The following is a 25,141-nucleotide window of genomic DNA, read 5'->3' on the forward strand; positions in this document are numbered from 1 at the left end:
GTTCCCCAAAAAGGAAACCTCTCTCAATCTTTAAGTCATGTAAGTCTTTATATTTCAAACTACGTTTTTGTATTACTCTCCCGTTTATGTATATTATATTAGTTTGCTTTTTGTAAATATCTATGTTATATAAATCCATGTTTAAATAAATTCATGTTGTTAAGAGATCTCATTTCCTCATGAGTTTGCACGTGAGATTCAGAGTTTGTTTCTTAGGAGAGAGCAGAGGAAAAAACATTATAAAGTTTATCCATTTAATCTCTACTTTACTTTTCTTCCCCCTACTGTTACCCTTATACTTTGTTGTGTTCCATTCTCAGGTCTCTTACCTTTCTTAACAAGTAAAATCCACATAGGGGAAAAGTTAAATTCAAACTTACCGTTCTCAATCGCGTCTATTTCCCCCTACTTCAGTTTGGTGTTAAGAGCTTAACTATATAGTTGAAGTAGAGCTCGATGACATTACAGGCATTACATCGGCATTTTCTAGACACACTCTGTAGATCAATCACACATCCAACAATCAGAACAACGCATTGGCAACAATTAACTAATTCTCGAAACAATTAAGAGGAAAAAAGAAAGACAAACTAATGGGGACAGCCATCAAGTTTGGAACCAAAACTAAACATATTTTGAAAAACGTTAAGGATCTTCGATAAAATAGTAGAAGCCAATCAAAGTCAAAATACTGAGGACAAAAGATCAGATTCTAAACCAAAAATAAGAAAATAATTAATGTTAAGAATGGTTGAAAAGATAGGAGGATATCAACCACAGGATTTCATCATTGTTTATCAGAGCCTAGCATGTTGAGAGTCTTGAGTATGAAAGTGTAGGTAAAGGCATCCTCCTGGAGCTTCTCAAATCTGCAACAGACAAGCGAGGTTCAAACTGTGAGAAAACTAGATGTGCAATTTTCCCTTAATTTCTTCTTTCTATTATTTATTTGTTCCAAAAAAATTTCTTACAGCAGAATTGCTAACAGGGGAAAGGAACTCTACAGATTTTAGTTTGAAAGCGAAATTGATATACGAAAAAAAATCATGCAATGATCGTGAACCATATTGTGCCGTGGTTCTCACAGTAAAATCCAAAAGTTCCAATTCCTGTAGTTCTGTACCATATCTTAAATACAGTGAGCTTAATCAAAAACTTGAGCAAATGGAAATATGAATGACACGAAAAAGCTATCTATGAGATTTCGTTCAACTTTGTACATTCTCTATATATTCCATCAGACCATTTACAAATTTTCAAATTCCTACAGCAAAATAGTTACAAATTAGGATTTTCTTACTTACAAAACTAAATTTTCAAATTGTCGTGGGACACAAATTTGTAACTCGTCACCACATTTTAAGTGATAGGAAATGAAACTTTAGCCTAACTTAACCCAAACGCTAGTTCAAAAGATGAGGATTGCCCAAGATCATATAAGAAACCAATTTTCCCTTCCACAATCGATGTGGGACTTTAACAACCTCGCACACCTAGGACTAGATATTTGAAGCGTGGACACTGAACAATATAACAAGGGGTCCAACTTCGGGCAAATCATGAATTAGGATGGGCTTAACTTTTCCGACACCACGGTTATCAAAAAGAAAAAAAAGAATATGAACTTTGGCCTAGCTCAATCTCAAAAAATAACTCATGAGGTAAGGATTGTCCAAGAGCAATAAGTAAACCCAATGGGATCTAGCACCCCCTACCACTGTGCACGCTCAAGACTAGACATTTGCAGTGTGGACAATAGAATATGGGGACCCAACATCAAGTTAACCAAAAAACTGGGATGAACCTAAGGACTGATACCATGATAAGAAATGAGCATTGGGCCTAATTCAATCCCAAAAGTTAGCTTAAGTGCCGAGATTTTTCCAAGACCATATAAGAAAACAATCTTATCTGCCCCCACAACTGATGTGGGACCTCAACGCCCATCATCAGGTAAATCAGAATTGAAATGGGTCCAACTTTGATACCATGATAAGAATTTGCCTTGGGACTAAATCAACCCTAATAGCTAGCTCACGAGGTAAGAATTGTCCAAGAACATACAAAGAGACCTTCCCATTCCTAAATAGCCGATACGGGAACTCAACAGTAAGCATAGAAAATCTCATATCATAGGATTCATTTATTGTAAAGATTTATTGTTGTTAAACTCCACAAAAAGGGACGGAAATAATTTTTCTGTATGCAGTATATGGGATGTGGGACGCTGAAGCAACAACTTGACCAAAATCTGTGGAGACTAATTTCAAATTCAGGACCAAAGCCACCGAATCCAAATCTTTTGACTGCCTGTCATTTTTAAATTCTCAAATATCAAGTGAAGAAAAAGTTAGTGGAACGCTTCTTATTGCATAAGATAATACAACCACCCTAAGGCTTTAGTCTAGTAGTAACAGCGCAAAACATGATGTGTGCGTCAGGTGCACGTCCCAAGTTCGAACCCTTCCGCAGACAAAAGCTTGATGTTTATGTGGAAAGAGTAGATTGGTGGGCCCATTACTTACCGAGTTACGAATCATGCGCTATTGGTCGTTATCAAAAAATAAATGAATGAGATAATATAACAAAGCATACTTTCACAATTGAGAAGCACCTGAATAAGACAAATCCGAGTAAGACCAACATTTTGACTAAAGTGATACCTCGAGTATTAACAATAAAGGATCTCATTTTTTTTTTTTTTTTGAACAGTTAACATTTCTATTTTTCTATTATGAACAGAGAAATAAACCAATAGTGTACTTCAGTAGTAATCACAAGTAGTAGTCACAAAAGCAAAACCTACCACCTATTCCTTCATAAGCTATCTAAAATCTTAGCTATGTCCTCTGCCTCCTGAGGGAGTTCATGAATACACCAAAAATAGAAAAACACTAGACAGTTCATTTTTAACTTCTGGAAAGTGATACTTTTATTTCAAAACATCCCTGATTCCTCTCCTTCCATATTGTCCACTAGATGCAGGCCGGGACAATCTTCCATCTCTCCCTGTGTCCTGACAGATTCCCATCTCTGTTCCAGCAAGCTAGAACTTCAACTGTACTCCTTGGAATTGACCATTTTAGACCCTTCTAATTAAGAAAAATCTGCCAAAGTTGTTCTGCCACTTTACAGTGTAAGAAAAGATGATTAATCGTCTCTGCTTCAGTTTCACAAAAAAAATCTGGAACATAGTTGACAACCCCTCTTAATCACATTATCTTGAGTTAAAACAGCCTGTCTAGCCACTAAACCAAGTGAAACATGCCACCTTGTAAGGAATCTTAACTTTCCAAATCAACTTCCAAGGCCAGAATCCCAGTTAAGTATTTCTGTTATGAATGCATTTGTAGGCTGATCTGACAGAGAATATCCCCTTCTTTTCCTTCAACCAAACTAGACTGTCCACATTAGTGGAAAACTCTTTGAACTGCTCAATAGTGTTGTAAAATTCTGTCAACCTTTCCACCTCCCAGTCATTGAGCAATCTCCTATAACTAAGATTCCAACCAAAATTATCCCTAACTTCCAAAATATTTGCCATCTTCTGTTGGTTCAAACTGTAAATCTCAGGGAACAAATGCTTCAAAGAGTATTGACCAACCCAAACATCGTGCCAGAAATGTGTTTTCCCTCCATTTCCTACTCTAATCTTGGAGCTATGCCATATTTTGGGCCACAAATTCCTGATGGATCTCCACAAGCCAACTAATAGGAACAGAGGTTCAGAAATGGATAAATAAAGAGAAGTTATTCTGATATTTTAATAATAGAGAGACACAAGCATCTCATATCTCTTAGAACAATCTGTCTGCATACAATAGATGATTACCATACCATCCTACATTACTAAGATGCATTATTTATATAATAGGATGACCCATAACTACTAAACTACATTTATGATAGGAACATATAACTTCTAGTAACTGTAAGAAACTGCCTAGCAGATAACTTTCAGTAACTTATTAAGTAACTGCTCAATCCTCCAGGATTTCTATATTTCTTTGCTTCTTCCTCCTTGAATAAGTATGAAATATACGTGGCTTATCAGTACACCCCTCCTGGAAAGACGACTTGTCCTCAAGGCGAAAATCTGGAAACTGGGCAGCTAACAAGTCATAATTTTCCCAGCTAGCTTCTTCGAGAGGTCGACTAACCCATTGAATCAACAACTCAAGTTGAGGATTGGCTGTTGGTGGTCTCCAACGATGATCTAGCACCTGTGCAGGTGAGAGAATGAGCTCGCCTGCATCATTTAATGGTAGTTCCAGCGGCTGGGAAGGAATTTCAGAACCAAGGGCAGGCCTTAAGAGAGAAACATGGAAGATAGGATGGATTGTGGAACTGGCTGGAAGTTCAAGCTCATAGGATACAGGTCCCACTTTACGAATGACTTTGTAAGGGCCAAAGAAACGAGGGGACAGTTTCTGAAATGGACGGTTGGCCAAGGACTTTTGGCGATATGGCTGAAGACGTAAAAGGACAGCATCGCCAACATTAAAAGAGAGATCTCTGCGCTTAGAATCAGCCTGTGCTTTCATCCTTGGGCTTTCAGAAGGTTGTCCTTCATAAGTTTCAGCATAGCAGCTCTAGTCAACATCTGTTCTTCAAGGTCAGCAATATTGGTGTCGCCACGATGATAAGGATGCAGCGGTGGGGGATCACGTCCATACACAATCTTGAATGGAGAATAACCGGTAGATGTGTGAAACCCGGTATTGAAGGAATATTCAGCCCAAGCAAGAAACTTACTCCATTGGCGAGGCTGGTCATGAGCAAAGCAGCGCAAGTATGCCTCTAAACAACGATTGACAACCTCAGTTTGGCCATCAGATTGAGGATGATAGGAAGTGCCCATGCGAAGGCGAGTATTACTGAGGCGAAAGAGCTCCTGCCAAAAAGCACTAAGGAAAACAACATCACGATCAGACAAAATTGAACGTGGGATGCCATGATGCCGGATAATTTCCTTGCAAAAGAGGCCAGCAACAGATTTAGCAGTAAATGGGTGAGATAAGCCAATGAAATGACTGTATTTACTGAAACGATCCACTACCACCAATACTGAATCAAATCCACCAGATTTTGGAAGGCCGACAATGAAATCTAGTGAAATATCTTCCCAAACGCGCTCGGGAATAGGAAGAGGTTGTAGAAGACCGGCTGGAGCAAGTGTCTGATACTTATTTTTTTTGGCATATCAAACAATGTTGGACATAGTGCTTGACATCTTTCTTCAAATGGGGCCAATAAAAACTCTCGGAAACCCGTTTAAGAGTTTTTAAGAAACCACCATGTCCTCCAACATGAGAATCATGAACCTCAGCTAATATCTTAGCTTTAAGAAAAGAATCATCAGGAATGACCAGTCGGGACTTGTAGTATAAAAGATTAGATGATATCTGAAAGTCCGGTAGAGAAGTGGGATCATCAAGCTTCTGTAAAAGAAGTTCCTTTGTATAAGGATCTGATTGCAACTTGGCTTGCAAATTTCCGAAATCCATGGAAATAGGAACCACCAAAGCCAAAAGACTGGCAGAATGTGGCCTGCGAGAAAGAGCATCTGCTCCTATATTTTCACGCCCAGGCTTATGAATGATAGTGAAGTCAAAAGGCAGAAGCTTCAACAAAAGGCGTTGTTGTTCGGCTGTGGTAATCCGCTGATCCAATAAGAATTTCAGACTATAATGATCAGTTTTCACAAAAAAATGACGCCCCAATAAATAATGTTTCCATTTCTGTAAAGCCAACACCAAGGCTAAGAGTTCCCTGTCATAGGCAGATTTGATTCTGTTAGAAAAAGACAAGCCTTTGCTGAAGTATGCGATGGGATGATCCTTCTGTAACAAAATGGCACCAATTCCTGTTGTAGAAGCATCACATTCCACCGTAAAAGGTTGAGTAAAATCTGGAAGACATAAAACAGGAACTGAAATCAAAGCTTCCTTTAACTGGTGGAAAGCATCAGTAGCATCATCATTCCAATGAAATGCATCCTTCTTAGTCAAGTCAGTCAAAGGACGAGCCAGCATGCCATAATTACGCACAAAGCGTCGGTAATACCCGGTTAAACCCAAAAACCCACGTAGCTCCTTAATAGATTTAGGTAACGGCCATTCCAAGACAGCAGCAACCTTTTCAGGATCAACCCCCACACCTTCACTTGATACTGTATGACCCAGAAACCCAATTTGTGGTTGGTCAAATAAACATTTCTTTGGATTGGCATAGTAAGAATGGCTAGACAAAAGGCTAAGGGTTGTCCGAAGATGCTGATAATGTTCCTGGGAGTTAGGACTGTAGACTAGAATATCATCAAAGAAGACAAGGATGAATTTGCGCAAGTAGGGGCGGAAAAGATCATTCATGGCGGCTTGAAATGTGGACGGAGCATTAGTCAAACCAAAAGGCATGACAACATACTCATAATGGCCAGAATGAGTGCGAAAAGCAGTTTTAGAACTATCGGAAGGATTGACACGAATTTGGTGGTATCCAGAACGCAAGTCTATCTTAGAAAATATGGTTGACCCATGGAGTTCGTCAAGTAGTTCATCGATGTTGGGTATAGGGTATTTATCTGGGATGGTGATCTGATTAAGGCTACGGTAATCGACACACATACGCCAGCTACCATCTTTTTTCTTAACTAACAGGACAGGACTCGCAAATGGACTGGAACTTGGACGAATAAAACCAGATTGCAACAGAATAGAGACTTGTTTTTCAATTTCAGTTTTTTGGGAGAAAGGATACCGATATGGACGTAAATTAGGGGTTTTTGAATTTGGAAGCAAAGGGATAGAATGAGTGAATTGACGAAAAGGGGGCAGGGAATTGGGTTCTGAAAAGACATCATTAAACTCATTAAGGAGTTGTTGTGTCATATGCGAAGTAGGGATGTCACCTGAATATTCGGTTGTGGTCACCAAGGATTGAAAGGATGCTGTTGCGAGTGTTTTCTGAGCAACTCCTTGCAACTTGTAATTTTTTTCCATCTAATTGGAAGATTAGAAACATCTCATTCCAATTAGCTTGTATTGTGTTTAAGGAAGCCAACCATTTTATGCCCAACACAATGTCTGCTCCACCAATGAGAAAAGGGAAAAAATCTTGCGTGATGACCAACTGAGGAAATTCGACTGACAAGTCCTTGCAAATTCGATTGCATTTGATAATGTCACGATTTCCAATTTGGACACCGAAGGTGGGAACATGCTGGAATGCCAACCCAAGTTCCGCGACAAGTTCTTCAGCCACAAAATTATGCGTAGAGCCGCTGTCAACCAACATCAGCACTTTACGCCCACAAAGAGTGCCCTGAAGTTTCAAAGTTGAAGCAGATTCTTTGCCCAAAATTGCATGAAAGGAGATTTCTGCCAAATCAGCTGGGGGTATGTCGTCATTCTGTTTACCTTCAACATTTTGCACATCGTTCTCCTCTTCCAGTAACTCCAAATGTGCAAAAGTCCCAGGTTTGCAACGATGACCAGGACTAAACTTGTCTCCACAATGGTAGCATAGGCCTTTTTCTCGCCGAATTTGTTGTTCAGAATTCAATTGGCGAGTGTTTGGAAGTGATGGTTGTTGGAAAGGACGTGTAACTGGTTGGCGGGATGATTGAAAATTAAACGATTCTCGAGCCGCTGGAGAGGAAGTCCCAATTGATGAAGGTCTTGATACAGAAGGCCAAGCGGTTACCTTACTGGACCGATTTGGTCCCAGTTTTCCCTTCATATTCTAAAGCCAGACTCATTGCCTTATATACAGATCGAGGCTTGTGAATCCTAACGTCCACACGAAGGTCTTCTTTGAGCCCACTAAGGAAAACTCCAAGCAAACAGTGTTCTGGCCAATTTTGCACACGTGCTGCTCGTTTGCAAATTCCTGCCTATACTCGAACACCGATCCAGTCTGTTGGATTCTACACAAATGCTCATCTGGATTTTGAAATTCAGCGGGTCCGTAATTTTCTTGCATAACTTTCACCAACTCATCCCAGTAATAAATGGTTCTTTCGCTGTTGATCCAAGCAAAAAGATCCAATGCATCTCCTTCCAAAGACATTGAAGCCACATCAACCTTGCAATCATCAGGTGTTTGATAATATTGAAAATACTTTTCTGCTTTCAGAATCCACCCTCGAGGATCTCCTTCCTCATACTTCGGAAATTCCATCTTTGTGTGCGAACGCCGATAAGTCTCTGGATGCCTCCAAGTGCTATCGACCTCACCCTCTTCCGGTAAAACTTTAGATTTTCCTTGCTGATTCTGACTGTTTTGCGCTTTTAATGCAGCAACATCCGCAGCCAAAGCATCTATGGCTTCCAATTTCGCTGCTATAGTGGTCAATTGTTGACCGATCTGATCATTAGTCGACATGATGGGTTCGCTGGTTGAAGCGTTGGCCCGTGTGTTAACCATGGCAGATCTTACTGCTCTGATGCCAATAATAGGAACAGAGGTTCAGAAATGGATAAATAAAGAGAAGTTATTCTGATATTTTAATAATAGAGAGACACAAGCATCTCATATCTCTTAGAACAATCTGTCTGCATACAATAGATGATTACCATACCATCCTACATTACTAAGATGCATTATTTATATAATAGGATGACCCATAACTACTAAACTACATTTATGATAGGAACATATAACTTCTAGTAACTGTAAGAAACTGCCTAGCAGATAACTTTCAGTAACTTATTAAGTAACTGCTCAATCCTCCAGGATTTCTATATTTCTTTGCTTCTTCCTCCTTGAATAAGTATGAAATATACGTGGCTTATCACCAACACTCTTCACTTCCTTGGTAATCCATTGATCTTCCATCCCGTATCTAGATAGAATAGTTTCTTTCCACAAAGACTGTTCCTCTGATGCAAATCTCCAGAGCCATTTCAGTAAAAGGCTCTGGTTGTGAATTTTCAGGTTCTTAACTCCCATTCCACCTCTTTGCTTGCTGGAGATGACCCAGTCTATTAAATGAATTTTCTTTCGTCTCACAATTGCCTTGCCACAGGAATTTCTTCTGATGGTATCAAGCTTTTTAATAATCTCCCCTGGCATTGGAAATAGAGACATCATATATGTTGGCAATGCATCTAATACGCTGTTGATTAGAGTCAATCTACCTCCCAGTGATAGATATTGACCCTTCCAATTAACAAGTTTCTTCTCACACTTCTCCAAAATAGCATTCCAAATGTTCATAGATTTACTCTTAGCACCCAAGGGCATTCCAAGCTATGTAGTAGGTAACTCTCCAATTTTACCACCCAAAATATTTGCTAAATTGTTGATATCAGCAACTTCATTAACAGGATAGACAAAACTCTTCCCCCAGTTGATATGGAGTCCAAAAATGGCTTCAAATAGAATAAAGATAATTCTCAGGTACTTCAATGGCTCACTCTCCGCATCACAAAAGACAAGGGTATCATCAGCATATTGGAGGTGGGAAATTGATAATCCTTGATTGGCACCAGCATTATCTTGAAACCCCTGATTCGGTTATTTGCTTGAGTTGTTTTCAACACATCACTGAGTCCTCCCATTGCCAAAATAAAGAGAAAAGAGGATAGAGGGTCCCCTTGTCTCAGTCCTCTCTCAGAAGAAAAGAAACCAGAAGGTGAGCCATTGATTAAGATTGAGAACTTAACTATGCTGGTACAAAACTTTATCCACTTAACCCACTTGCTTCCAAACCCCATCAACTCCAAACTCTTCCATAGGTAGTCCCAGTTAAGGTGATCATAAGCCTTGTCTAAATCTAACTTGCAAACAATCCCAGGAACCTTGGATATCTTCCTCACATCCACACAGTTCATTTGCAATCAAGATAGCATACATGATCTGCCTTCCTTTAATGAATGCCATTTGCTGAGCATCCACTAGTTTGGACATTACTTTCTTAAGCCTTTCCGTCAGTAGTTTGGAGATGATTTTGTAAATGCTACCTATCAAGTTAATAGGTCTAAAGTCCTTCAACTCTTTGGCTCCCATCTTCTTGGGAATCAAGGCTATAAATGTAGCATTGAAGCTCTTTTCAAAGTAACCTTGATCATGGAAATTCTTGACAGCAGCTACCACATCATCTTTTGCCACCTCCCAGCAATGTATAAAGAAAGCGATGGAGAAGCCATCTGGGCAGGGGTAAAGGATCTCATTTTTTCCTAAAGCTACTTTACTAAAGTTGCATTCAAATTTTACTGAAGTAAGATTTTATTATTACGTCTTCCTTTAGACGTTATCTTCTCTCTGTTTTTTTTTTTTTTTTTTTTTTTTGGGATGAACAAAACAAGTGTCCCTCTATTTATCTTTGCGTATGTTTCTACTTTGTCCTATAGGATACGAGTAGAAAGCAAAGGTCCTATCTATTAAGTTCTGACTCTATTGTGCTTCATCTACTAGCTCTTTTAATTTCCCAACAGAACCATACATCATGATTTTTTCTGCATCTCCAATTGAGCCAGAAGACTCCATTTGCATTAGCAAAATTACACAAATGCCTTCCAAGGTTTATCTGAGATGATGAAGAAAAAATAACTAGGTTATTATTCAAACTAATAGTTCTCTCGCACTATAAAGTGTCAGATCCTCTCTTCCCATTTCCTTATTTCTTCTACTTTCTTCCAGCAGCAGGCAAGTACTTGGGAAGTCAACAGCCCAAGCTCATCATCAACTTCCCCACTCTTATGCTAACCACTCACATATATCAGTCCCGCCACCAGCTATTATGATGCACACATTATCCAACTTCTCTCTAGAATTCCGGTAAGTTTTAAGTTTTTATTTCTTTTCCGGTAAGTGGCGATTAGACTATTTTCTTAATCCTTGATTACGTTTTATTACCAATCATTCATTAAGGATGATTATCTTGAAACTAATCCAGAATGTTTTAAGTTTTTATTTCTTTTCCGGTATGTGGCGATTAGACTATTTTCTTGATCCTTGATTACGTTTTATTACCAATCATTCATTAAGGATGATTATCTTGAAACTAATCCAAAGTGTCAAGGAAATTATTCTACATAGCGGGAACTAAGTCTTTGGATATCAATGAGTCAGCTTCATCCAAGGAAATTTGGTACGGCTGGGTAGAGAGGAGACAGAATTTCACAAGGCATATACAATTAGTAGAAAGATCCTCTTTTGGGTTTTTCAAAGATGATTACAGCTTCCGATGGCTTCCAGCAACAAGTTCCAGAGATGTTGTCAGTCGGAACAAATGTACGAGTACTCTGTAGTTCAGAATTTCAACATACATGGGAGATTTATAGCCATTAATGCAAAACAGGGAACAGGGAGAAGTTGTAAAATCATCCCTGAAATTCCATACGAGGCAGGTTGGACAGAAATTGCATTCAAGATACAAAGGTTCATTGAGAAGGCCAGATTAGCCAAAGTAAGACAGCCCCAAGATTATGCTGAAGTAGTCAAAACTCCAAGAGGGTCAGAAGAAGGATTAGGAGCAAAAGCATCACCTCCCATGGTCAACAAGATTCATGTGGACAAAACACGTCTTCAGACAATGGAGTCTCTCCAAAAACTGATTGGTCGGCGCTACTGTACGAAGAGCACAGTTGCTTCGCTTCACCAGGGTGAAGCAAAGACCCCTCACCTATGTTTCATTGCTTAATGGACGAATAGATGCTTTAATAGAATCAGTATGATCTTTACTCCAGAAAGCAGAAATTATACTTCAGATCCAGAAAACATTTCACAATTTGGTTAGAGCTTTCATATTTATATTCATAGGATGGGGTAAGATTTCACAACAAAAGATGTTTGCTTGAGTCACAAAGTGATTTCCTGGTCTTCTGACATTCTGGTATTATATAGGCATCTGAAACTCTAAACTAAGTAGCCAAAACGCCCGAAAAAGAATGTAAATCTGACTGGAAGGAAAATCCTGTCATACATCTAGGTCAAAATAACTCATCGAAAAGATTCAGGTCATAAAGCTAGTTATAAAATCATACCTTCCAGATTTCGAAGAATGTCCTGCATTCATTTCACATTTGAACAAGAGTAAATTATCATTTGTCTTCATATCTCTCAACTTGGCCACAAACTTTGCTGGCTCAGAGTACAATACACGTGGATCTGTCACAATTTAAGACCTCATATTAAATCAAAAGTAGAAATATTTAAAGAAGTGACCGAAGATTACTCCTTTATTTTCATGGTTATTTCATCAAGTTTGTGTAATGACAGATATAAGCCAATATACCAGTCTTATCTGGTCTATTTCTGATTTTGTCCATATTTATAAGCAAGCTTCCTTAGTTGCTACAAAAGATATGTACATACGTATAGACTGTAGGAAATTTAAGCTGGATCACAAAGATGAGATCATATTAATTAAATTAACTTGAATCTTATGAATGTTTTTTGATAAGTGAATCTTATGATGTTCCATAAAAACAAGATATGACACTCTAACCTTATTTTGCACTTATCCTGTTGTGATATTTTACGTGTTCCGAATCTAAAAACTGTACAGGAAAAGCAACCATTTGCTACTAGAATATTAAAAGAAATAAAAAAAAAATTATCTAAGTATCAGAATTAATGCTACGGTGACCTGAAAAATTTACAGTGTTCTAAGTATATGATTTTATTGAAAGTTGACATTTGCTGAGACATTTTTCCTTAATCTTTTTCTCCTGTGGATAGACAGTACTAGCAAAGCATATTTAAGTATACTAGCATTAAATGAGAAGAAACTGAATATAAGTAGTCTCAAGATGTAACTCTGAATAAAGTACTGGTCTTCTAATTTAACTAGAAGTGTCCATTGTTCATCACCATAGAGATTAGGAGTCAAAACTTATAAGCCATCATTTGTAAGGATTTAACTCCAGAAGCCAGACAGTTTAAACTGCTAGCTTTGAAAGCGATCAATTTCTTAAGCGTAAGAAAGTTACTACTGTGGATCATTGCAAGATAGTAGGCTTCGACTTATGATTCAACTATATCTTATGCTCCATTAGGGACATTTTTTCCAAAACTCGATAACTTGTCCTTTAAGACACATTGCCGTTCTTTAGAACTAGGAATTCTTCATATCTCATTCTTTTTTCCTGGACTGACATACAAATCTCCAAACAAAGACTTCTAATGAACATTGAATCTATGTAAGTGTACCAACAACGAACCAACCTTGATCCCAATTAGTTGGGGTGTTACCCATATGGATACTTTGCTTTCACGAATTCCATTCTTCGCTGAGTTCCTCAAGGATTCTAACCAAGAAATTGTAAACAACTCCACTTCATGTCATCTTACGCCTACCTCATCGCATTTTAATACTTTTAATCACCAGTGTCACACGTGCAAGAACAGACTGCTACATTCGGATGTCTACATAGGACATGACAAAACCATCTCACGCGACATTCTATATCTTATCCCCTGTATGTACTACATACACCTTCCGTTAGATGTGTTCATCTCTAATATTGTGTGATCTTGTATGATTGCATATCCATCCTAACATGCATCCTTACGATGCTCACCGTGTGGATATGTCGAGCCTCTAGATTCTATGCTACTCATATTGTAGATATCTTGGGCCTTAAGAGTCCCAGCATTCAATTCCATATAACATTACTAGTCTCACAACTGTTAAGGGAGCCAACTCCCTCCAGAATTCAAAAGCAAGTTGGAGGAAATGAACATTACAAAAGCCCTTTAGCCCCCCCCCCAAAACCAAAAAAACACTTTTTCCCTTTCCTATCATATAGCTTCAAATTGAAAACTGCTGCACCGGCTTTCATTTCACTTACCATTCAAGCCAGATGTAACAAGAATGTCTGGATAGTTCTGTGCTTTGACCTGTAAGAGTAAAAGTAAAAAGGACAAAAGAAAAAACAAAAGACATCTTGAGTAGTCAACATAAGAAACGTAAGTGTACTTCCCTGATCGACTTGCTCAATGCACAAACCTTAAGTACTTTTTTGGGAGACAGATATATTACTTACATTATCAACAGGGGAATATGACTTGATGTAGGAATAGAATTCTTCCTTACGTGGATCACCCCATTCCTGTAGCAAATGCAGAGAATAAACATCAATCACAAACTTCAAAATATTCAATCTTCCAAGTCCCTCAAATGTTAACACATTTGGATCCACGTTACAGAAAATTTTTACTACCATGATTAACAGTTTATCCACTGGAAAACCTGAGGCATAAGTGCCAATGCGATTACCACAAAAGCGCACTCTCAGATACATTGTTATAATCACAATCCTCATATTGATCATCTAAATAAAATTTCAGATGGAGAATCCGCACTAATGAATGTCATGCCACTTAATATTTTTCAATAAAGGTAGACTCAAACGGATTTAAATTAAAGAGATCTAACCTCCCACTCTGAAGTTGTTAAAGGAATAGTTGGATCAAGCATTGTAGTTACAACATCTACAAAAGGAACCCCAGCAACAGCGGCTTTAAACAAATCAGGCCGCATGTTAACAACAGCACCTATCAGCAATCCACCTGCACTTCTTCCATTGATACAAAGTTTTTCCTTGGAACAGTACTTCTTGTCTATTAAATACTCTGCACAAGCAATGAAATCTGTGAAAGTATTTTTCTTTTTCAACAGTTTCCCATTTTCATACCACTGCCTCCCCATTTCACCACCTCCACGAATGTGAGCAATAGCATAAATGAAACCCCTGTCTAACAAAGACAAGCGTGACGCCTTGAAAGTGGGATCAATACATATCTGTTAGGAATATGACATTGCAGTGTCAGCAAAGAATGATCAAGCTAAAAGTTTCAAACAACAGATTAATGGCTGTGACCTTGCACATAATACCAATCTTCAGGAATTCCACATTTGATAGACTGAAGAATTTACATAGAACGCCATGAGTTGTTGGTGAAATTTTCATTTATACCGAGGACAACATGCACGTTTTTCTTGTACGCTCCTTTAAAAAGTAAAAATAAAAGGATTCATTCGATAGTATATCAAAGACTATCAAATTAAAACCATATGTGAATACCCACTGGCTACACAATCAAGCCATTTGTTAAAACATTGACATTTTGACTCCTGAATTCAAGTGATGCCTCTGTATTATCAGATCTTTTGATATAACATTTGCATTTTTGACCTGCAATATTTTTCTACAGAGAGTAGACTTCACAATTTTTTTTTTTCCAAAAAAAAAAAAAAAAAAAAAGACTTCACAAACTTTTGTTCCATTTAAACAATGTTAATCAGTACAAAAAGTAACATGACATAACTTCTCCATCTAAGATGTGCAAAATTCCATAAAACACTGTGTTCAGAAACAATCAGACATGACCACACTGCACTTAACCTAAACACAACACAGAGATATGGACTTCCTTCCTTCAGATAAACAAGAAAAGGAAGGACAAACACAAAGTAGTATAACACATTTAGTTACTCAATAATCTAACAGTATTAGGTAAATCACCTCATAGGATCCATAACCATAAAGAAGCAAAGGATCTGAACCATCAAGCTTTACAAGATTCTTTTGATAGATTATTGATATAGGTATCTGTATACCATCTGAAGCAGTAGCCCATTGCCTCTCAGTTACATAATTTGATGCATCAAAGCCTCCCAGTACCTAAATAAGATAATAAAATGAACCATTACAACTAATAACCAAAGTTCAATAACCATTAATTGCTGATCAAAGAATGTGAAAATGTTCCAAAATGGCCAAAAACCAAAAGAGTTATATAAGACCGTTATATCCCTCATATTTCTAAAGATACTTCAAAGAGATGACCAATTCTTTCTTTGAGATGAGCAAAAAAATTCTGAACACCAGAAGCATGTAATCAGTATGCAATGACTGCTCATCACATCAGTAAAATAAGATAAATGTGGCAATTTCTAGAACTTCAAAAAATAAGATTGAAGTGAGAACAACGAATATACATGTGTATTTATTCCTATATATAAAATAGATTATCTATTTCTGCATATAAAAAAGTAATAATTTCCAAGCAAGGAGATGAGTCCTGAAAACTACTACTCTCTCTAGCTATCAAGAATGTTTTATATACAGATCCAAGTACAAAACTTGAATTTGCAGTGGTGGTCGCCGACGATAGGTGCAATCCAGTCCAGCACGACTTTGAAGGAAACTTGGATCAAGCTGGTAGGCCTACTGATGCAGCTATGGTCACATAAAGTTTTAAGGCGGTCGGTTGTGGAGGTTGGATGAGAACAGAGGAGCAAACTGAGCTTCGAAACTATCTGAAGTGGACTAGAGTTTTAGTCAAGGGTGGTGGAAATCACATTCCGAAGGAGATGAAGACAGAATTTGAACGTATCGGCTATGTAATTCATTTGGGATGAATCTCCGGTGAGATTCTACGTCAGAGAAGATAGGGCTGAAAGGGCTGCTGTCTCGACCGAATGGATAAAAGATGTAGCTGGGGTATCCAGGTCCGCAATAGCTGGTGACAGTGAACACCACGTGGGTTGCTCAGAAAATTTTGAATCCTTTAAAAGTGCACGTCAGATGGTACGCGAGGTTCTTCCCCAAGGACTGAATAAAAAGGCTTTGGGCTCGACTCCTTTGGGCCTGATCGTTTGGCCCAAATTGTAAACTTAAATATTTTTGAGGAGGCTAAGAATTTTAATAGGCCCTCAGACCCTTTTAATGTTGAAATTGAAGCTTCTACTCTTCGACTAGTTCAGTCCCATTATCTACAACTTTTTCCAGTTATCGACGAAGGAGAATTTCGCCAAGTCCTTGAACAGAATGACATGCAAACAGATGATGATGCGATGTCGATCATTCAGGTTGATGGTTTACCTCTTCAGGAGGTGCAAGCAGAGGAAAGTTTACAAGTGGAAGAAAAAAAAGAGGGGGAGGGGGTTATCACAGTCGAGGAAGTATTACCGTTGAATTCTACTGATCGAGCAGAATTTGTGGAACCAACAGCTGCGATCCCGATTTGGGTTCAACAAACATTCTCAGAATGAGCGACGAATTTGGGATGCACTTCCAGGGGGGTGAAAACGTGGCCTTGGATTTATTCATGAAAATAGATGAGAAGACAAATTATGAACGATGAATCTGCTGTTCTAGTGACAGTGACTCCAGAATGCAAGGGTTCCAAAGAATTGAAGAGCTTGGAGCCAGCCAGTAACTTTGTGAGCTTCGGCACAAGAAGTAGTGGGGGATGCTTTATATACAAAGATAATGAAGGTTAAAATAGTGTCTTGGAATGTGAGGGCCCTCAGTGATCCAACGAAGAGGCTTAAGATTAAAAATATGGTGAGTTTGTGGAGGGCTGATGTATATTGTTTTCAGGAATCTAAGCTGGAAGGGGATATAGGGAAAATTATAAAAGGTCTATGGGCTAATAAGAGGGTGAAGTATGCTCAACTGGAGGCTAGTGGTACTAGAGGTGGGATTATGTTAATGTGGGATAGTAGTATTTGGAAAGGAGTAATTTGTGAGGTGGGATCCTACTGTATTACTGTTAATTTCAGTGGCAAAACACAAGATTTGTGCTGGCATTTATCAAGTGTGGATGCTCCAAGTGGTAGAGAGGAAAGGGAAGAGGTTTGGCGGGAATTGCGGGCAGTTAGAAGCCTTTTGAATGGCCCTTGGGTGATAGCTGGAGATTTCAACACCGTAAGATTCCCATCAGAAAAGAAGAATTGTAATAGATTCAACAAAGCTATGGAAGAATTTTTAGTATTTATAGTGGGTATGGAACTGGAGGATTTACCTCTGGTAGGTAGCAAGTACACTTGGAAAAAAGGGAAAAGTCATGATATTGCTGCAAGATTTGACAGGTTCTTGATTTCAGAAGAGTGGGAAGCCTCTTTCAGAAACATCAAGCAATCATTTCTTCAGAGAGTCACTTCTGATCATAGTCCTTTGATGCTGGAATGTGGTAACTGGGAAAGGATAAGTTCTTATTTTAAATTTGAGAACTGGTGGCTGCAGACAGAAAACTTCAAGGATAGAGTTAAAGAATGATGGGATTCAGGGGTTTATGAAGGTAGACCAGATTTTATCTTAGCAAGCAAATTGAAAAATCTGAAAGGGAAGTTAAAAGAATGGAGCAAAACTGTTCAAGGCAATTTGGGTATGCAAAAGCAAAGTGTCCTCAATCAATTGTCTGACTTAGAAATGGTTCAAGATCAAAGAATGTTGTCTGAAGATGAGGCTTATTTGAGGGCAGTTCTAACAGTAGAGTTTGAGGAGATCGTTAAAAGGGAAGAAGTGGCATGGAGGCAAAGATCCAGGGCTCTATGGCTTAAAGAGGGTGATATAAATACCAAGTTCTTTCACAAAACTGCCAATTGTCACAAGAGGTACAACAACATTGATAGTTTTTTGATCAATGGGGCCATGGTAGATGATCCAGCAGAGATTTCAGAGCGAATCACCAACTTCTATCAGAACTTATACACTGAAACAGAACCATGGAGGCCACAGTTCAATCCTAGAGAACAATCTATGATAAATGAGGAGGACAATGTTGTACTTCAGAGCCAGTTTGGAGAACAGGAAATAAAAGACTCTTGTCATGTCATGTGCAGGGGATAAAGCCGCTGGCACAGATGGCTTTTCTATGGCGTTCTTCATCCATTGCTGGGATGTGGTAAGCAGTGATGTGATAGCTGCTGTCCAAAATTTCCATACCCAAGCTTATTTTGAAAAGAGCTTTAATGCTACCTAGATAGCCTTGATCCCCAAGAAGGTGGGAGCCAAAGAGTTGAAGGATTTGAGACCAATTAGCCTGATTGGCAGTTTCTACAAGATCATTTCCAAGCTCTTGACTGAAAGGCTCAAGAAAGTGATGTCTAAGCTAGTGGATGCCCAGCAAATGGCATTCATCAAGGGGAGGCAGATCATGGATGCTATTTTGATAGCAAATGACTGTATGGATGTGAGAAAGATTTCCAAGGTTCCTGGGATTCGATGCAAACTTGACATAGAAAAGGCTTATGATCACCTTAATTGGGATTACCTGTGGAAACCTTTGGAGAATATGGGTTTTGGTCGCAGGTGGATCAAGTGGCTAAAGTTTTGTGCCAGTACAGTCAAGTTCTCCATCTTGATCAATGGTTCACCTTCTGATTTTTTTCTCTCCTGAGAGAGGATTGAGACAAGGGGATCCCTTATCCCCTTTTCTCTTTATTTTGGCAATGGGAGGATTCAGTGACATGTTGAAAACAGCTCAAATAAACAACAAGATCAGGGGTTTCAAGGTCAATGCTGGTGACATTCAATGTCCTTCAATTTCCCACTTTTGTGATGCAGAGAGTGATCAATTGAAGCAGCTAAGAGTTACCTTTATCCTTTTTGAAGCTGTTTCTGCTCTCCATATCAATTGGGAGAAGAGTTTTGTGTATCCAGTCAATGAAGTTCCAGGTATCAACAGGCTGGCCAACATTCTGGGAGAAAAAGTAGGAGATTTACCTACTACATACCTTGGTATGACACTGCGGTCAAAGAGTAAATCCATGAATATTTGGAATGTGGCCTTGGAGAAATGTGAGAAGAAATTGGTAAACTGGAAGAGTCAATACTTCTCACTGGCAGGTAGAGTAACTTTGATCAACAGTGTACTGGATGCCTTGCCAACCTACATGATGTCTTTATTCCCCATGCCAGTTGATATCATCAAGAAGCTGGACACCTTGAGAAGGAATTTCTTATGGCAAGGACACTGTGAGACAAAGAAGCATCACCTCGTAAATTGGTGTACAGTTATCACTAGCAAGCAGGGGGTTGGACTAGGAATTAAGAACTTGAGGTTACAGAATCAGAGCCTTCTGCAGAAATGGCTATGGAGATTTGCTTCAGAGGAACAATCCTTATGGAAAGAAACGATTATGTCCGGATATGAGATGGAAAATCAGTGGATAAAGGAAGTAAAGAATCCATATGGTGTTGGGCTGTGGAGAACTATCAGGAACCAGTGGCCTAGACTGGCACAATTCAAAGATAAAGGTAGGCAATGGTGGGAAGACATCTTTCAGGAGTGATGTCTGGGTAGGTCAACAATCCCTGAAGAGTTTGTTCCCTGATATATACATTCTGAATCAACAGCAGAAGGCATCAATCCTGGAAGTTAGAGATAATCAAGGATGGAACCTCAGCTTTAGGAAAATGCTCAAAGATTGGGAATTGGAAAGGTTGATAAGATTTTACAACACCCTTGAACAGTTCAAGGATTACTCCAATGAGGTGGACAGTTTAGTTTGGTTGAAGGATAAGCAAGGAAGATTCTCAGTCAAATCTGCCTATAAATGCAACAGTAACATCAGTTCTCAACTTGGTTTCTGGCCATGGAAGATGATTTGGAAAATTAAAATTCCATACAAAGTGGCATGTTTTACATAGTTAGTGGCCAAACAAGCTATTTTAACACAAGACAATGTGATGAAAAGGCGTTTACAACTTTGCTCTAGGTGCTTTTTTTGTGAAACTGAAGCTGAAACAATAAATCATCTTTTCCTTCATAGTAAAGTGACTGAACAACTTTGACAGTTATTAATCAATTTGAGAGGGCTTAATTGGACTGTGCCAAGGAATACAGTTGAAGTTCTGGCAAGCTGGAACAGAGATGGTAATTTGTCAGGCCACAGGGAGAGATGGGAGATTGTCCCAGCTTGCATCTGGTGGACAATATGGAAGGAGAGGAATCAAAGATGTTTTGAAGATAAAAGTATCACCTTCCAGAAATTGAAGATGAATTATCTAGTGTTTTTCTATTTTTGGTGTATTCATGAATTCCCCCAAGAGGCAGAGGATATAACTAGTGTTCTAGATTGTTTATAGGGCTATAGGTGGTAGGTTTTGCTTTCTCTAACTACTACTTGTAATTACTACTGAAAGTACACCTTTGGTGTATTTTCTTTGTTGATAATAGATATGTTAACTGTTCAAAAAAAAATCTTGTTTCATTAGCTAAGACCAATTCTCATTGTTCACTTGTGACTGCTCTGCTCTCCCGTATACATATTTAATGACATCTCTACATTTGGTTTTCTTCTCAAGTGTCCACCAAAGAACATTCGTCAACACCAGAACATATCTTCTCTTAGTCAATGAGTAAACACCATGTGGAGAATATAGGTCCTCCATTCATGGATTTCCATCAATTTTCTTAACAAAGATTTTAACCTCTATCGTAGCTCTATCGAGCATAACTCTAAGCTAGTTTATTTCACTTATATGCAATGTGCCTGAGTCTAAGCACTATCATTTTTCCAAAAGTCTCATTGGGTAACTCATATGTTTAATATCCAACACTTTTGCTAAACTTTGAAATATATATCTATAGTATCAAAGAGTATTGAGATTAACTCATATGTTTAATCCCAATTGGGAGCCGAAAGGTTTTTGTCAAACTTATCCAATAGGTGGAGTCAATCTCAATTGTTCAAACTATAGTAGATGTCTTGATTTGGGTGAATAGCAAGTATAAAATGTTCTCTGTTAAGAACTGTTACAATTTGCTGCTAAAACTTAGGGTTAGGGTACTTAATTGTCCATGGAAGACTATCTGGAAAACTAAAGCTCCCGTCGAAGCTGCCTGTTTTTGATGGATTCTCTCTTGGGGGGCTTGTTTAACTCAGAACACTCTATAGAAGAGGGGTTTTCCTTCAAATATTAGATGCTACCTGTGTGAAGAAGATCAACAATCAGTGGAATATTGGTTCTTGCATTGCAGTCTCCAGGGTATGTGGGAGTTGTTTCTTAATGTGACTGGTGTTTCATGGGTAATGCCTCTGAAGATATCAAGGGTTTATTGGAATGCTAGCAAAGTCAAAGGATGTGAATATTACACTTGAAGCAGATTTGGAGAACAATTCCCATATGCATTTTCTCGACTATATGGCTGGAACGAAACAAGGGTTGCTTTCAAGGAAAAAGGATGCATATTTCCAGAATTAAGAATACTTGTTTCATAATTTATATTTTTGGTGTAACAGTAGTATGTTAGATAGTCTAAATCAGTGCATGGACTTTTAAGTTTGTTAGGAGGGTTCACCTGATAGTCTAATGGTTGGAATATTGTTGTTTCACGTACATTCCTGTACTAACTTGGAACTTTATTAATAAAACTTGACCTTATCAAAAAAAAAGTTCCCATCTATGTTGCTCAAATTCGGGTGCAGATCTAGAGGTTGGATTCTTCATGACATAAATTTTAGGATTCAGGGCTACAGACAGGTGCAGATATGGGTGCTGGTATACGGCCAATAAATGTCTACTATGACATATATGTGTATATTTTTCGATTACTTAAAGTTATTGAACTAAAACTAATACAATTTGATTCTTTAGAAACACCTAAATTCTATTCACAAGATATCTCATGTAATAACAAAGTGCTCTAACACACACACATATATATAAATTAAACCAGTCGGATCGACATAGGTGCAGCGGGGATTTTGAAGGGTCCGAGTAACATAGGTTCCGTCACAGAATTCTCGAATCCCGGCAGCATGCAACTTTGCTCCTTTTGCCTCCACTCTTTTGGCATTGCAGTATCTGACCCTGTCACTTCTTCTATTTAGGATGAATTATACTTTACTGTGTTACCACTGCTTTTAAATGTGATCAACCGTGTGCGGTTCCTTCTTTTCAAAGGAGTTAGCTAAAACTAAATCATAAGCTAAATAAGCACACCATATCAGATTGAATTTATGCCAAAATGAGTTATATTGGAAAAGAAAAAAGTTAGCACTTGCTTCCATAATATGATTTAGATTTTAGAAGTTCATTTTAGGTTCACTTGATACAAGAAAATAAAGACACTAAGAAATGGCTGAAATACATGCTCAGAGAAAAGGGAAAAAGCTACAAGCTAAGAGATACTAAGGTTTGTTTGATGTTAAAAAAGGTAAAAGCCTGTGTTTGATGTGTACTCATAAACAAAAACAAAGCCAGAAAAGGCAAGTTTATAATGAGTCTATACACTAGACTCATAATAAAACCAACTCAAATTACCATCATAAGTAACATTTCATGTAACTCACCGTCTCAATCTTCTTCAGCACTGAAACCCCTGTGTCCATATCATAGTCATATACAGAAGGCGGGGTTCTCATTGAGCTATAACAAAACCTGAGTATGCCGGATCCAAATTCTGATTCTAATGGATACACAGAGTATACAGGATCAACAAAATCAACAGCACGACCACCTTGAAGTCTTTCTAGCGGCTCTTCAACAGCAGGAAGGCGATATACAGTTATTCTAGGTAGACCATTTTCACGTTCATGAACAGCAAGATGGTTGGTAAAAAGTTGTATGTCCTGGAGCTTGACACTGCACAACAACCAAATCTAATGAGCCATAATCATAAAATTGCTCCATAATATTTCATACTCACAAAATAGACATGAAGAAGAGAAATAACTTTCTCAATCCCTTTACAAATTTTTTATGGGTTTTCCCCAAAATCACAGGACTTTACCCAGGTATAGTTAAATTAGCAGAATTCTAAGCTCAAGAGATATCAAAAGACTATTGGGGAGCTTTGGTTAGGCAGGGTTGTGGCTGAAGTAGGTATCAGGTTGTAACAATGTAAAGATAGATAGAGCTATCGGATGGAAGACCTCTAGAAATTGCCAGCAAACTGAAAGCACGTGATGATATTTTAGCTCAAAGACCTTATTCCATACCAACAGGCAAACAAGGAAAGCAATTAGCTTACGTACCACTTCTAAAGGTTATAATTACAATATTATAGCCAGGGGTGACAAGGAAGAGAAATTGAGAGAGAACCTGCCTAACCAAAGCTCCCCAAAAGTCTTTTGAGAATTAAAATACATAATCACAGGAGTAAATCAAGCTATACTATATTTACAAGATCCTCGGGTGTGACCTAGTGGTCAATTAAGTGGGTTAAGAACCATGAGATCTCAGGTTCAAATCCTAATAAAGGCAAAAATACTAGGTAATTCCTTTCCATCTGTCTAAGCCTTGGCCAACAGAGTAACCCAGTACCTATGCTGGGGGAGGTAGCTTGTATCCCGTGGAATTAGTCGAGGTGCGCACAAACTGACCGGAGACCATCATTATCAAAAAAACAAGATCCTAGTATATTCTAACACTCCCCCTCAGACAAGAAGGGATTGCTCAAGTGATAAGCACCCTTCACCTCCAACTCTAAGGTTGTGGGTTCGAATCACCAAGAGAGCAAAAAGGGGAAGCTCCTTGGGAGGGGTTAAAAAAATAATACTCCCTCCGGATCAAAAAAGGTGTCCACTTAGCCCTTTTTTCTTGGGTCAAAAAGAGTGTCCACTTATCAAATCAAGAAGAATTAAACTTGTCTTTCCAGATTTACCCCTATTAAGTGTTATATGATCAAATCCCAATGCCCATTTAATTAGGGGTAGTTTAGTCAAATTACTTATTTCTGTCTAGCAGTTAGTATTTTTTTAAGGGGTGTGCAAATGGCTAAGTGGACACTTTTTTTTATCCGGAGGGAGTAATAAAAAAACTCCCTTTCAAGCATATAAATCATATGTACAGAGCTTGTTACAAATGTAGCTAATGCGAAAACCAATAAGCTACTTGGTGAAAATATCTGCAAACTGAACATTTGACTTAACGAATTTTATAAAAATATCTCCAGAGAATATTTTTTCCTCTGATGAAGTTAAAGTCGATCTCAATGTATTTGGTTCTCTCATGAAACACCGGAATTGATACAATATGAAGAGTAGCTTGGTTATCGTATACAAGTTTCATTTGACTGATTTCTCCAAACTTCAATCCCTTGAGCAAATGTCTAATCCAAACTAGTTTGCAAGTTGCCACAATCATTGCTCGGTGTTCAACTTCTGCACTAGATCAAGCAACAACATTTCGTTTCTTGCTTTTCCAAAATCCCAAATTACCTCCTACCAGAACACAATATCCAGACGTCGAACGTTTATTAGAATGTTATATCACCTAATCAATTTTGTATCCAACAATCTGCTCATGACCTTGATCCTCAAAAAAGAATCCTTTGCCTGGGGTTGAATTTATGTATCGAAGAATACAAACAACTTCATATCAGTGACTATCATGTGGAGAGTCCATAACAACACTCACAAGAAAGGCAACGCCAGGTCAAGTCACTGTCA

The 25,141-nt window shown here is 38.3% G+C and overlaps 1 protein-coding gene across 1 annotated transcript in view; it reads right to left on the reverse strand.

Moving 5' to 3' along the window:
* Positions 1–611: 611 nt before the first annotated feature.
* Positions 612–25,141, reverse strand: part of LOC132033067 (uncharacterized) — a 34,086-nt gene continuing 9,556 nt past the window's right edge. Inside the window, exons 5-11 of the mRNA XM_059422930.1 lie at positions 23,042–23,333; positions 15,477–15,635; positions 14,387–14,752; positions 13,995–14,060; positions 13,800–13,848; positions 11,991–12,114; positions 612–869 (exon numbers count right to left, since the gene is read on the reverse strand). Of these exons, the coding sequence (XP_059278913.1) occupies positions 788–869; positions 11,991–12,114; positions 13,800–13,848; positions 13,995–14,060; positions 14,387–14,752; positions 15,477–15,635; positions 23,042–23,333 (1,138 nt within the window). The 3' untranslated portion in view covers positions 612–787. The remainder of the gene's footprint in view (positions 870–11,990; positions 12,115–13,799; positions 13,849–13,994; positions 14,061–14,386; positions 14,753–15,476; positions 15,636–23,041; positions 23,334–25,141) is intronic.

Source organism: Lycium ferocissimum, chromosome 2 (assembly GCF_029784015.1).
Source record: "Lycium ferocissimum isolate CSIRO_LF1 chromosome 2, AGI_CSIRO_Lferr_CH_V1, whole genome shotgun sequence".
Classification (NCBI taxonomy): Eukaryota; Viridiplantae; Streptophyta; class Magnoliopsida; order Solanales; family Solanaceae; genus Lycium; species Lycium ferocissimum.